This window comes from Schistocerca serialis, chromosome 3, assembly GCF_023864345.2.
Source record: "Schistocerca serialis cubense isolate TAMUIC-IGC-003099 chromosome 3, iqSchSeri2.2, whole genome shotgun sequence".
Taxonomy (NCBI): Eukaryota; Metazoa; Arthropoda; class Insecta; order Orthoptera; family Acrididae; genus Schistocerca; species Schistocerca serialis.
The window spans coordinates 120,170,499-120,186,524 of NC_064640.1; the positions used below are offsets into that span (position 1 = coordinate 120,170,499).

The window sequence follows — 16,026 nt, forward strand, 5'->3', positions numbered from 1 at the left end:
ATTAATATGTACCCAGTTGTTAATGTACTATCTGATCTTTATGCACATTTAGTGAAAATAGGCACTATAGCACCTTACAGCCCTGAGGCAGGTTCATACAAAGCAGTGAGGCTTGTTAATGAGAACAGGATACAATGTTTTAAGAGTAAGTTAAAAGAGGTGGTGTCGCTTTGGATCTGAGGAAATCCTCTCTGGATTCCAGCGGCTATCTGATTTGGTGAAGGCTGCCGGTCTTGCTTACGAGATGAAGGCAGAGCTCACCATCTGCAGCATTGTTGACAGAACCGACTGTGGAGGACCTTTGGTGCAGAGCCGGGTGGAGGGTCTGAATCAGAGGCTCAGACGGTTTGGGGACCGTGTTGGCTGCATATTCCTTGACTTGCGCCATAGGGTGGTGGGATTTCGGGTTCCGCTGAATTGATCAGGAGTTCACTACACTCAGCTGGCGGCTACACGGGTAGAGCAGGCTGCCTGGTGTGGACTGGGCGGTTTTTTAGGTTAGAAGGCCTCGGGAAAGTACGGGGTGGGCTGCAATCTCAAACGGTGCATGGCAAATACAGGACGTGCTTGGATCAAGGAACAGTCAGAATTGTAGCTGTAAATTGTTGTAGTTGTGCTGGGAAAGTGCCTGAGCTTCAAGCACTAATAGAAAGCACAGAAGCTGAAATCGTTATAGGTACAGAAAGCTGGCTAAAGCCTGAAATAAGTTCTGCAGAAATTTTTACGAAGTCTCAGACGGTGTTCAGGAAAGATAGATTAGGCAGAATTGGTGGTGGAGTGTTTGTGTCTGTCAATAGTGGTTTATCTTGTAGTGAAGTCGAAGTAGATACTCTGTGCAAATTGGTATGGGTGGAGGTTATACTTAACAGCCGAACTAAGTTAATAATTGGCTCCTTCTACCGTCCCCCAGACTCCAATGATATAGTTGCTGAACAGTTCAGAGAAAATTTGAGTCTCGTAACAAATAAATACCCCACTCATACGGTTATAGTTGATGGGGACTTCAACCTTCCCTTGATATGTTGGCAAAAATATTTGTTCAAAACCGGTGGTAGGCAGAAAACATCTTCCGAGATTGTCCTAAATGCTTTCTCCGAAAATTATTTCGAGCAGTTCGTCCACGAACCCACGCGAATTGTAAATGGTTGCAAAAACACACTTGACCTCTTAGCCACAAACAATCCAGAGCTAATAGAGAGCATCATGACTGATACAGGGAATAGTGATCACAAAGTGGCTGTAGCTAGGCTCAATACCGTTTCTTCCAAATCCACCAGAAACTAACGCAAAATAATTTCATTTAAAAAAGCAGATAAAGTGTCACTAGAAGCCTTCCTAAGAGACAATCTCCATTCCTTCCGAACTGACTATGCAAATGTAGACGAGATGTGGCTCAAATTAAAAGATATAGTAGCAACAGCAATTGAGAGATTCATACCTCATAAATTGGTAAGAGGTGGAACTGATCCCCCATGGTACACAAAACAGGTCCAAATGCTGTTGCAGAGGCAACGGAAAAAGCGAAGTTCAGAAGAACGTGAAATCCCGAAGATTGGCTAAAATTTACAGACGCGCGAAATATGGCACGGACTTCAATGCGAGATGCCTTTAATAGGCTCCACAATGAAACATTGTCTCGAAATTTGGTAGAAAATCCGAAGAAATTCTGGTCATCTGTAAAGTACACAAGCGGCAAGACGCAGTCAATACGTTCGCTGCGCAGTGCCGATGGTACTGTTACCGACGACTGTGCCGCTAAAGCGGAGTTATTGAACGCAGTTTTCCCGAAATTCCTTCACAAGGGAAGACGAATGGAATATTCCAGAATTTGAAACACGAACAGCTGCTAGCATGAGCTTCTTAGAAGTAGATACCTTAGGGGTTGCGAAGCAACTCAAATCGCTTGATACAGGCAAGTCTTGAGGTCCAGATTGTATACCGATTAGGTTCCTTTCAGATTACGCTGATACAGTAGCTCCCTACTTAGCAATCATATACAACTGCTCACTCACCGATAGACCTGTACCTACAGATTGGAAAATTGCGCAGGTCGCACCAGTGTTTAAGAAGGGTAGTAGGAGTAATTCATCGAACTACTGACCTATATCATTGACATCGGTTTGCAGAAGGGTTTTGGAGCATATACTGTATTCAAACATTATGAATAACCTTGAAGGGAACGATCTATTGATACGTAATCAGCATGGTTTCAGAAAACATCGTTCTTGTGTAACACAGCTAGCTCTTTATTTGCACGAAGTAATGGCCGCTATCGACAGGGGATCTCAAGTTGATTCCGTATTTCTAGATTTCCGGAAAGCTTTTGACACCGTTCCTCACAAGCGACTTCTAATCAAGCTGCGGGCCTATGGGGTATCATCTCAGTTGTGCGACTGGATTCGTGATTTCCTGTCGGGAAGGTCACAGTTCGTAGTAATAGACGGAAAATCATCGAGTAAAACTGAAATGATATCAGGTGTTCCCCAGGGAAGCGTCCTGGGACCTCTGCTGTTCCTGATCTATATAAATGACCTGGGTGAGAATCTGAGCAGTTCTCTTAGCTTGTTCACAGATGATGCTGTAATTTACCGTCTAGTAAGGTCATCTGAAGACCAGTATCAGTTGCAAAGCGATTTAGAAAAGATTGCTGTATGGTGTGGCAGGTGGCAGTTGACGCTAAATAACAAAAAGTGTGAGGTGATCCACATGAGTTCCAAAAGAAATCCGTTGGAATTCGATTACTCGATAAATAGCACAATTCTCAAGGCTGTCAATTCAACTAAGTACCTGGGTGTTAAAATTACGAACAACTTCAGTTGGAAAGACCACATAGGTAATATTGTGGGGAAGGCAAGCCAAAGGTTGCGTTTCATTGGCAGGACACTTAGAAGATGCAACAAGTCCACTAAAGAGACAGCTTACACTACACTCGTTCGTCCTCTGTTAGAATATTGCTGCACGGTGTGGGATCCTTACCAGGTGGGATTGACGGAGACATCGAAATGGTGCAAAAAAGGGCAGCTAGTTTTGTATTATCACGTAATAGGGGAGAGAGTGTGGCAGATATGATACGCGAGTTGGGATGGAAGTCATTAAAGCAAAGACGTTTTTCATCGCGGCGAGATCTATTTACGAAATTTCAGTCACCAACTTTCTCTTCCGAATGCGAAAATATTTTGTTGAGCCCAACCTACATAGGTAGGAATGATCATCAAAATAAAATAAGAGAAATCAGAGCTCGAACAGAAAGGTTTAGGTGTTCGTTTTTCCTGCGCGCTGTTCGGGAGTGGAATGGTAGGGAGATAGTATGATTGTGGTTCGATGAGCCCTCTGCCAAGCACTTAAATGTGAATTGCAGAGTAGTCATGTAGATGTAGATGTATGAGGAATATAAAGGATGTTTGGAAATTCCAATTACAAACCTCTAGGACTTGTAGAGGGGAGTGAGTACATAATATTTTGAATAGGAACCTATGTCCAGAAATCCACCGTTTCTGTTCTACAACAGTTTCAATTCAGATGTACAACGTGTCCACTTCTGCTGACGGAAAGAGAAAAGTCTCAGAGTTGCTTGTCCTTGTTTTCAGTAGGGCAGACAGGATGATGTGTGCTATGTGGACTGCCCCTTGTGTATGCAAAGTTTAATTTATGAGATTCCTGTAGAGACGGAGGAAGCTGCTGCACCAGAAATTGAAGAGACCACAGGTGGGATGGAGAGTGTGTACCAGAAAATGCTTCATAGGTGCAGTGTTTGTAATGGTGTTGGTGGTTGCCACATCAAGCTGCTATTGTAATGCATCAATACTGTTTTGTCTGTACAGTATGCTTTTTATTTTGGAATAATGTAAACATGTGTAAGTGTTAACACAAAAAAATGAGTTTAAGTGTTAAATGGATGTTTTGTTATGTTTCCTTTTGAATTGTTATCTAATAATTGTACTGCATCATTCCTAATTCAATTCCTCAAGCAGACATGTATGCGTTAAACATCTGAATTGAAACCATTGTAGAATGGAAATGATACATTTCCGGAAATAGGTTCATTTTCAAAATATTATGTAGTTACTCCCCTCCACAAGGACCAGAATTTTGAAACAGGAGTTTCCGAATACCCTGCATGGAAAGAAATAGCAATGTCATATTCAGTTTATTCCATAATAAATTTATGTCAATATATGAAAGTTGCTTTCTGAAAAAGTTATCCAGAAAATCCACTAGAAAAAGTAAGTTTTAGGTAACTAATGGAATTAAAGTGTCATGTAAGAGAAGGAGGAAAATTTATATTAAGGCTAGAATAAGATGAGATCTGAAATTACTTGCATACTACAAAAATACTGTAGTATTTTAAGGAAGGTCATTAAAATGTCAAGAAGTATGTATGCCCTGACAGAAATTAATAATGTAGATTATAAGATAAAAACCACATGGAATATTGTCAAACAGGAGGTAGGACAGCCAGTTATTGTACAAGATACCTTAACAGTGAAACTAAATGATAGTATTTTGACTGATAATTCACAATATGTGAATGCTTTTAGGAATCACTTTCTAAATGTATCAGCAAAAATAGGATTAAATGATTCAGTTGAAGAAGAAAGAGACTATATTAAAAATGTGATTCATCATTCCAGAAAACTATAACCAACTTGAAGTAGCACCAACATTCTTCACTGAAATTAGTAGAATTATAAAAATTCAAAATAAATAAAAATAAAAAAATGTGTCTCATATGGTGTTGATGGAGTTTCAATATATGTAATGCATCACTGGTGTGAGACAGTTTAAAGTATCCAGTTGTTAAACTTCTTCAAAAGAAAGGTGACAAAAAAGACTTAAATAATTATCATCCAATTTCCTTACTGACATATTTTTCTAGAATATTCAAAAAAGTAATGTACTGAAGAGTATTCACACATTTAAGTAGAAACAATATACTTAGCATGTCACAGTTTGAATTCCAGATGGGTTGGCTGACTGAGAATACTATTTATACATTCCCTTACAAAATATTATAAGGCTTAAATATTAAAATATTACCAGTTGTTATTTTTTTGTGATCTTTCCAAAGAATATGATTGTGTAGATCATACATTCATGTTTTATGGAATCAGTGGCCTTACACACAACTGGTTTGAATCGTACTTAACAAACAGAATGCAGAAAGTTGTGCTGAATAATCCAAACTATGATGGAACAGTAGACAAGTTTAGTGACTTGGGGAGCAATTTGAAAGGGAATCCCACAGAATTCAACTTTGAGCCCACTCCTATTCCTCACATCTGTAAATGACCTGTGATGTCCATACCTGCAACACTAGAGGTAAAATGACCTTCATTACCCATTGTTAAAGCGGTCAGTGGCTCAGAGAGTAGTTTAATATGCAGCAATAAAAACCTTGGATCATTTGTGCAATACCATAAAATGTCTGACAGGTAGCAAAGCAAGTTTTAAATCTAACGTAAAGTCATTTCTCCTGGACAACTCCATCTATTCCATATAAGAATTTCTATTTAAAAGCTGGTAGCCTGGAAAAAGACCTAGTTCTTAAGTGTAGTTGCATGAGTAGCACTAAAAAATAATGTGTTCATATATGTTAACACTGATCATGTGTATTTTTTCTACATCATTTCAATAAAATTATTGTTTAAGTAATGTATGGAATGTATAACTAACTAACTAACTAACTTATTGACTAGCTACCATAAAATCAGTACTATGAGGCACTGCTGGTAGTTGAGAGTCCATACACACCATGGCATCAAATAAACAGTATTGTTGCTTATATTGGTCAGTTTGTTGAGTCCATGTCCATAACATCATTTGCAAAACCAGCCACTTACAGATTACTAGACACCACAATGGCTGAAAATTGATAACAAAAATGAACAGATTAGTCATTAATACTTCTCACACTATTAATGAAACACAATTAAATTAACTAAAAAAAAATAAACGTGCTATTCTTTCATACAACATGTGCTACTATGGAATATACTAAATTTGAAAATATAAATAAATATAAGTTTATGTTACATTACAACACACTAATGTTTTTTCATTATGAATTTATGTATAGAATAGGTAGAGTAGCTCAAAATAAACAGTATTTCTTTAAATTTGAAATTTGAGAAAATAATGTTATCTTTTCATCTAGTGTTGTAGTTGTGGGTTGTACTACACTTATTAGATTGCAATATATGACCAACACCAATATATGACCAACTCCTTGAAGAGGTGCTTATTTTTCCAAAACAATTTTCTTGTTCAGTGATCAGTGCTTCGTGAATATTGTGTCATAAGATACTAATGAGTGGAAATACGTGAAAGATGTTAAGAGACTGATTTATTTGTTTTTAAGACTAGAAATTGGCAATTGAAATGGATAGAAGACAAGGTGTTAACATTGTGGGAGAATGAGGACAGAGTATCAGACTGTAACTCTATATTGTTTATTTATTTATGGTGAAGGTATTATCAGTGCATTTAAACCAAACAAAATGCTTGTTATTTTTGGGGGCTAGAAAAGATTCCTGTACATGGGGTATAAACAGTTTTGATCATGATCCCTGTTCGTGTTCTATGGTTAACACATAGAAACCTCCATCCATGTTAAAACCACAGACCACCAACAATATCTCGACTTTGATACTGTCATCCATTCCACGCCAAACAGTATCACTGTCACAGTCTAACTGCCTGCATGCAGAATATTTCCAGTAATGGTCAATCCCTTTTTCTGGTATTCTATAGACCTTGCCAAGGGCATAAAAAATAAATACTACCCTCCAAACTTATGTCAAAAACAGTTCACCTGGGCCATCTCATCCTGTGTTTCTAGCACTCAATTGCACCTCTAACCAACCACAAAGAGCCAGTCTCTTCGTCCCTTGTTACCCGATATAACCCAGGATTGGTACAGCTGAACCATGTGATCTTACCAGTGCTTCTACTACTTTTCTTTGTTTCTCAAAATGAAATGAGATGTATTCTCCCCAAAATTCAACTTGTTATGACTGTCTTCATGATGGGGGATGTGGGTAGCTGGCATCTGTCTTCAAGTGCTTACCAGTTCAGGTTTCCCAGCATTTCTGTGGCACCCTCATGTGGGCAAACAAATGTGTGATGATTGGTGCTACCATTCTTTGTGTACATTCAATATCCCCAGTGAACCCTATTTGTTATAGGTCCCAACACAATTTTCCCATATTCTAGGATGTGTGACATGAGTGTTTTAAGCAACCCTCTTCATTGAATGATTGCCTTAAGTCTATCAGTTACTGTACTTGTAACTGGGACCTATGTGATCATTTCATGTCTTATCCCCACAAATTGTTATAGCCAGGTTTCCAGGGAGTGTGCACTAATATAAAACTTCCTGGGAGATTAAAACTGTGTGTCAGACCTGGAACTCAGGACCTTTGCCTTTTGTGGGCAAGTGCTCTACTGATTGAACTACCCAAGCACAACTCACGATCTTTGCTCACAGATTTACTTCCAACAGTACCTCACTCAGACCTTCCAAACTTCACAGAAGTTTCGTACAGTTTTAATCTGTCAGGAAGTTTCATAACAGTGCACACTCCAGTGCAGTGTGAAAAATTTCTTCCAGAAACATTCCCCATGTTGTGGCTAAGCTATGTTTCCACAATATTCTTTCTTCCAGGAATGCTAGTCTTGCAAGTTTCACAGGAGAACTTCTGTGAAGTTTGGAAGGTTGAAGATGAAGTACTGGTGTGAGTAAACCTGTGAGGATTGGTCGTAAGTCATGCTTGGGTATTTCAGTCAGTAGAGCACTTGCTCGTGAAAGGCAAATGTCCTGGGTTCAAGTCTGTAGTCAGCTGAATCATCTGCAAAATGTCTGAGGTTATAATTAATATTGATTATGAGGACATTAATATACACTCCCGGAAATGGAAAAAAGAACACATTGACACCGGTGTGTCAGACCCACCATACTTGCTCCGGACACTGCGAGAGGGCTGTACAAGCAATGATCACACGCACGGCACAGCGGACACACCAGGAACCGCGGTGTTGGCCGTCGAATGGCGCTAGCTGCGCAGCATTTGTGCACCGCCGCCGTCAGTGTCAGCCAGTTTGCCGTGGCATACGGAGCTCCATCGCAGTCTTTAACACTGGTAGCATGCCGCGACAGCGTGGACGTGAACCGTATGTGCAGTTGACGGACTTTGAGCGAGGGCGTATAGTGGGCATGCGGGAGGCCGGGTGGACGTACCGCCGAATTGCTCAACACGTGGGGCGTGAGGTCTCCACAGTACATCGATGTTGTCGCCAGTGGTCGGCGGAAGGTGCACGTGCCCGTCGACCTGGGACCGGACCGCAGCGACGCACGGATGCACGCCAAGACCGTAGGATCCTACGCAGTGCCGTAGGGGACCGCACCGCCACTTCCCAGCAAATTAGGGACACTGTTGCTCCTGGGGTATCGGCGAGGACCATTCGCAACCGTCTCCATGAAGCTGGGCTACGGTCCCGCACACCATTAGGCCGTCTTCCACTCACGCCCCAACATCGTGCAGCCCGCCTCCAGTGGTGTCGCGACAGGCGTGAATGGAGGGACGAATGGAGACGTGTCGTCTTCAGCGATGAGAGTCGCTTCTGCCTTGGTGCCAATGATGGTCGTATGCGTGTTTGGCGCCGTGCAGGTGAGCGCCACAATCAGGACTGCATACGACCGAGGCACACAGGGCCAACACCCGGCATCATGGTGTGGGGAGCGATCTCCTACACTGGCCGTACACCACTGGTGATCGTCGAGGGGACACTGAATAGTGCACGGTACATCCAAACCGTCATCGAACCCATCGTTCTACTATTCCTAGACCGGCAAGGGAACTTGCTGTTCCAACAGGACAATGCACGTCCGCATGTATCCCGTGCCACCCAACGTGCTCTAGAAGGTGTAAGTCAACTACCCTGGCCAGCAAGATCTCCGGATCTGTCCCCCATTGAGCATGTTTGGGACTGGATGAAGCGTCGTCTCACGCGATCTGCACGTCCAGCACGAACGCTGGTCCAACTGAGGCGCCAGGTGGAAATGGCATGGCAAGCCGTTCCACAGGACTACATCCAGCATCTCTACGATCGTCTCCATGGGAGAATAGCAGCCTGCATTGCTGCGAAAGGTGGATATACACTGTACTAGTGCCGACATTGTGCATGCTCTGTTGCCTGTGTCTATGTGCCTGTGGTTCTGTCAGTGTGATCATGTGATGTATCTGACCCCAGGAATGTGTCAATAAAGTTTCCCCTTCCTGGGACAATGAATTCACGGTGTTCTTATTTCAATTTCCAGGAGTGTAAAATATGAACAGGAAGGGTCCAAACAAAGTTCCCAAGGTCATGCCCGAACCTACTACATTTGTCGATGACTCTCCATCCCAGATAACATACTGTATCCCCCCTACCAAAAAAATTATCAATCCAGCCACAAATGTTGTTTGATACATCATTTGACTGTACTTTCATAAATGAGTGTTGATGTGGTACTGAGTCAGATAGTTTTTGGAAGTCAAGAAACAGCATTCAAGATGTCATTAGAAAAAAAACGTGTGTTGGGTTTTATAATGCATTCTGGTTGGCAATCTGTGTGAGATACCTCATTATGTTTGTGCTCAGAATATGTTGCAAGATTCTACAGCAGCTATTAGTGCATAGTTGCATCTCTCATTGTGCATAGGGCTGTACACATTAGGCATAGAACACTGCACATACTGTGTTAGTTATTGTTGCTTGATTTTCTTAGAAAAAATAATATTCTTAAAGTCTTATTTAAGATTTATATGTGATTATATACTCTGCTTTATTTTTTGCAGCATACGAATGAGTTTGACAGTAGTATTGTCTATTGCATCATTCTTGCTAGTAGCTCTTTCTGGTGTGAAGTGGGCCACTTTTCTTGGTGTAATCGCTACCTCGTTTGGATCGGGCCTTGGTGAACTTACATTACTTGGCTATACGTCTTCATTTAACTGGTAACTAAATTTATTTTGTCTTTTATCTTTCGGCATCTTTTTATATTTATATGCTATCAAGATTAAGAATGCAACATGACTTTTGGATTTTGCAAGTGAAGTGAAATTGAATGTAAGTATCTACATATCAATTATGGCATGTGACAACCATGTAACAGTGGCTAGCAAACCATAGAAGAGAAAATAAAAGCAGCTGAAAGAACGTAAATGTGTTGGCAATTCAGTATAAGCTAAAATCAGCCAAATAGTGTTTGGCAGAAAATAAAGAGGAAAAGATTATTTTGTGCTATGAGTGTGTATTAGGGTTCCAGTGGTAAATGAGAAAAGTCTCATAATGTTCTGTAGCCATCTATCACATGCAAAAATCAGCCACTTTGTGACTGTGGTTAAGATGGTCTGATTGATAAGTCTTGACTACAAACAAAGACTACTTGCAGTTTGCAGGAACATGGATTACTGATAACCTCTGGAGCATCCGTACACAAATACCAACAATAATCCACAAGCATTGCTTCATTCCAATGGCCTTGATATCTTTGTTCCATAACAGAAATGTCCTGATGGAATCTTTCTTCATGTTCCTCACTGACAGCTCCGCAACTAGAAGGGAAAAAGTCTAGGTTGGAGTGGAGAAAATGGATTTTAAGGGACATGTTGCATCCATGGTTATGGTAGTTTTGCAGTCGCACTGTCATCAGCTGAGTGTAGCTGTCATCTCTTTTGTTGACTAAAAATCGACAAATACCTCCCTTGAAGGCTTCCCAAGCTTCCTTTTCTTTCCCTCCACAACCTGGTCAAATGCAGGATCCTTTACAAGTTCTCGAATTTTTGGCGCAATACAAAAACCTTCCTTAACTTTTGTCTCGCTTAATTTTGGAAATTTCTCTCTTATGTACTTAAAGGCCCATCCTTGTTGATTCATGCCTTTGACACAATTTTTCATCAAACCCAGCTTGATCTGCAGGGGTGGAAGATCATCATCTTATGTGTCAATGAGAGGCTCGACAGCGACATTTTTCTCACTAGGGTTAAGATTTCTTGCAGGCCAGTCTGCTTCAATATAATGTTATTTCCTATCTCTACTGTCCCACATACATAAGAAGCAACAATGTTTTGTGTACCCCAGTTGCGTTCCTAAGAGTATGGCAATGAGTTTTAGATAACCTCACATTTTTCATTTGTGTTCATGATATTTGATTGAGTCCAAGAGGGCTGTCATATTTGCATATGTCTCCTTCATGTGAACTGTATGACCAACAGGAATAGAAGGAAGACAGTTGCCATTGTGAAGTAATACAGCTTTCAAACTAAACTTGGAGGCTTCTATGAATAGCCTCCATTCAGTTGGATCATGGTTCAAATTCAAACACTTCATCAAGCCATTAATGTCACAGCAAACAACAAGATTGTTTTTCTTCTCGAAAAAGGGGAAGCAGTTCCACATGACTTTTTCTGTACTGTGAGTCTGTGACAACACTTTTAAGATGATTCCAGTGCTGTAGCTGAGACCCAAGAATTTCTGCCTTCTCCTTTGACTGGTCAAGGTCCCTAATGAGATCACTCAATTCTGCTTGACTCAGTCTGTGTGATTTATCATCTTTTCCTTCAAAATCAGGATCACAGAATGAGGAAGGCTTGTTTGGTTCTTCTTCTTCTTCTTCCACACTGTCTTCATTTTCTACTTTAAGCACACAATTTTCAGGTGGAGTAGGGACTGGTAGATTATCTGAATGCGGAATGGGTCGAGTAGCGAATTGAAGATTTAGGTTCTGAACTGTTCTTCTTTCCTTTTTTGTAGGTGGAGTCCAGCAGAAATAGCAGTCATCTGTATGGTCTGTAGGCTCCAGCCAGACCATAGGCACAGCAAAAGCCAAAGATCATTTCTTATTTTTGAGCCATTCTCACCATGTAACGGAACATGCGTTGCAACATATATGTGGAGCCCAAGGCTTATCCTGGTCCCCTACTTTCATATCAAAATAATGCTGATAGGCAGTCTTCATGAGAGGCAACAGATTGCATTTCTGTGAGGGAAATGTTATTTCACCATAAATGTAACAAAAATTATTCACCTTATTTACACATTTTCATGGCATTTTTAAGAATTTTACTTTAAAAAACATTTTCAAGCCAGAAATTCTGCTGCAATTACAGCAGAAACTATATGAAACTCACAGTCACAGCAACAGTATCTATGTTTATGATTTACAAACAGCTTAAGAGCATTTGTGTTTTGTTATTGGACAGGTGTGCCACCTCCAAAAACAAATTACCCGCAAACTGAAAATGTTGACTATAGAAATGACATGTCACTTCATCCCCAAAGCAAGAGCTAATCTGTCATTTTCATGGTGGTTTTTTAATTCATCAAATGGAAATTCATAAGAATTAACTATTCCTGAGCCTGAAACATTTTCATTGTTGGGCATGTTATTACATTTTTGAAAAATTCTGTTACCTACTGTGCCAAAGGAGAATTCAATCGACAAAACTAATAAATTGTGAGACAATCATTTGCCAGTAATTACCTCGAGAAGATGAAATGTTTAGAACTGCTGATAGACACGTATAAACATAATCCTAATTTTTGGAACAATATCTATGTTTATGACTTACAAACAGCTTAAGAGCATTTGCGTTTTGTTATTGGACAGGTGTGCCACCCCCAAAAACAAAATTACCCCCTTCCTTCCGGAAGTAGGTTGAGGAAGGTCGAAAAGAAAAACCAGGTCACTTGGACCCAGTGATAAGAGGGACTCACATGTAGTGAGTGTGGGATAGCAGAGCCCTTACCATCTGAGCCATCCATTCACAGCTGATGGGTCATCTCATACTTTGAACATGCCAATACCTCCATCCAGTCCAAACTCTCCAGAATATTTCTTGCAGATCTTTTTATATTAACAGTCTTGACAGAAAGAGTATAAAGGGGAATGGCAGAATCATTTTCTAAAGCTTGTTACTAGGCTGAATTTTTCACTCTGCACCAGAGTTTATGCCATTATAAAACTTCACGGCAGATTAAAACTGAACCTGTGAGATAGGCGTCGTAGGAAAATTAAGTGTTCGGGTTCAAGCCTTAGTTCATTATACATGTGCTTTCCTATTTCCTGTGTTTCCATTTCCTCAATATATATTTTTAATTAGTAAAACTATACGTTCAGTTGAGTTAACCAACATACATTTTCTGCTCACACTTATTTGTCCCAGAGATTATCGTGATTTCATGTAGCACACAACTTATAGAATCTTGTATTCCGAAAATTTTGCTGGGTTTCAGCAATTTGGTTTCTAGGAATTTATATGCTCTTATACTATTGAACATTCATTCAAACAATCAGACATGCTTTTGGCAGATGAGAATGTTAAAGTATTCATAATAAAATGCTGAAACATCTGCAGAATAATATAAGAGCATATAAACTCCTGAAAACCAGCAAAGCTCTCATAATATGATATTCTGTAAACTGTGTGCTACATGAAATTGTAATAATCCCTGAAAAATGTAACTGAGTATGGAAAAGGTACTTATATATGATGCTGGTATAAACCTTAGATGCACATACAAAATTCCTTTAGCTGTAAGGAGAAACATGCTTCTCAGGTGGTTCATTGTGTCTAGTGTTCAATAATCTGTGGCTGTATGCCTATTTTATATCAGTTTAATATTATGAATGATACATACAAGGAACAAGAATAATTCGAAGTTCAAAAATTTTTGTGTGTGAATTAAAGCTTAATATAATATTCCGTGTATGTTTTCCTTATTTTACTAGGAACCCGATTACTGCATGGTCCTCAGGGACTGGAGCAGCTGGTGTACTGGGAGCTGGTTCATATGCAGGTCTCACAGCGCTTGGCATCAGCCCAAATGATTCGTTGTTGATTATGTTAGCAGTACCAGCAGTAATGGCATTGTCGTGAGTATATTTTAGCATTACATTACTTCTATGGAGATTTGTTATCTGTTGTGGATATAAGTCATAGTGAATAAATATTTGATTGACAAGTACATAAAGTTCTAATGTCCTCGGGTAGCACTGATACATTTACAGCCTGCTCATGTCATTCTATTCTTCTAATTTTTTCATTGCTTCCCTGGAATATGTCATGTTCAGTTTCCAGCATTAATCTAGTAAGTTAGCATAGAATGAAAACCACAGGTTAGATGGCCACTAAACAAATTATTCTACAAGTATTTCTATCTTCAGTTACTTCATGCCACATCTACTATTATACACAGATGAGCCAAAACATTATAACCACTTGTTTAATAGCATGTTGGTCCACATTTCAAACACAATGCAGCAGCGATTCTGCTTGGCATGGACTCTACAAGTCGTTGATAGGTTTCCAGAAGTGTGTGACACCAGATGTGTACTCACAGGTCACTGAATTACTGGGCTTTGGTTTGTGGGCACGCAGTTGGCACTTGATGTGTGTTCCAGTGGGTACAGATCAGGAGCATTTGATGGCTAAGACATCAATGTGAGTTCACTATAGTGCTCCTCAAACCACTGCAGCATGATTCTGGTCTTGTGCGTGGAGAGTTATCCTGCTGGAATATGTCATCACCATCAGAGAAGACTTCAACAGTGAAGGGATGCAGGTGGTCTGTAATAATCTTCACATATTTCACTGCTGTCATGGTGTTTTTGATTATTACCATAGTCCCATAGAAGCCCTACTCAGTGTACCTCATAGCATAATTCTGCTCTTGCCGGCCTGCATCTGTGGTGCGGAGCACGTTTCAAGCAGCCATTCACCTGGATGATGGTATATAAGGACCCGACCATTGACCTGTTGTAAAAAGAAATGTGGTTCATTCAACAGCCAACATGTTTCCATTGATCCATGGTGAAAACACAGTGATCCCATGCCCACTGCAATCATAACTGGCGATATCGTTGGGCCAATGCAGGAACACATAGGGGTCATGTAATGCAGAGCTCCATGTTCAACAGTGGCCTCTGAACAGTGTGCTCCAAAACACTTGTGGCTGCACCGGCTTTGTAGTAGTCAGATCTGCCACAGATCACTGCCTATCCTGGATTACACAGTGGGTGATCCTCTGACATCTACATTTTGTGATGAGGCATGGATGTCCAGTACCACATGGCCTACATGTTATTCCACCTTCCTTTAACCACTTCCCATAGGTGCTGAAGACAGTAGTATGCAAACAGCTGACCAGTTTCACCATTTCAGAGATTCTTGTTTCCAGCCGCAGCACCACAACAATGTGTTAAAAGCACTCATATCAGTGGATTTCTGCATTTGCAGCCCGTTTCTTTGCTATGCTGACTGCTCACTTGTCTCTTTTCTGCTTACATTCTTTCCTCACTGTGTCACCTTCCCGCAACACCACCAGGAGGCATTCAACATCACAGTGGGTGGTGACCATAATGTTTTGGCCCATCAGTGTATGTGAGAAATGGTTTTCCAGATGTACACCTACACCCTAATCCTTAAAATAAAGGAGAGCTGATTTTGTGGTCTATGTTTTCAGTGTAGTTGTTGCAAAATCAGAATTTGATTTGAAAATGTAGTCAGTTTGGCATTTGTATGAAAAGCTTTGCAGTCTGGCCTGCCTCCCACCGTTCCAAACTGGTATTCTCCATATAGAAGGACATGATTAGCTCTGTGGACCCTCTGAAGAAACCTAATGTAAATCATGTTCCATTATCATAAAAGTTGAAGCAAGTTGAAGGATAACAGTTTTCAAGAAACTTTGAAATTGTGTAAAGAAGATTAAATACCAAATTTTGCCATATAGTCAGATGTTAAATTATTGTTTATTAGTCATTAGGAGGATCATCATCATTGTCATAATTATCATCATCATCATCATTGTCATAGATTTTGTTCTCTCTCTTATCTAGCATTTGTTCAGCCCTGTCATCAGATCTTTTCATGATGTTTTTTGGATGTTGTCTCCAGTAAGTACTTACCACACCTGTCGTACATTATGAAGGTGAAAGGCAGCCTCAACTATGCCTGTCTCCGGACCAAGTAATAATTGTGTATTTGG

At 40.2% G+C, this 16,026-nt stretch overlaps 1 protein-coding gene across 9 annotated transcripts in view; it reads left to right on the plus strand.

The window, feature by feature from the left end:
• Positions 1–16,026, plus strand: part of LOC126469810 (battenin) — a 249,762-nt gene that overhangs the window by 204,340 nt on the left and 29,396 nt on the right. For all 9 annotated transcript variants that reach the window (XM_050097076.1, XM_050097084.1, XM_050097081.1 and 6 more), the window contains 2 exons: positions 9,837–9,995; positions 13,772–13,915. In XM_050097076.1, the coding sequence (XP_049953033.1) occupies positions 9,837–9,995; positions 13,772–13,915 (303 nt within the window). The remainder of the gene's footprint in view (positions 1–9,836; positions 9,996–13,771; positions 13,916–16,026) is intronic.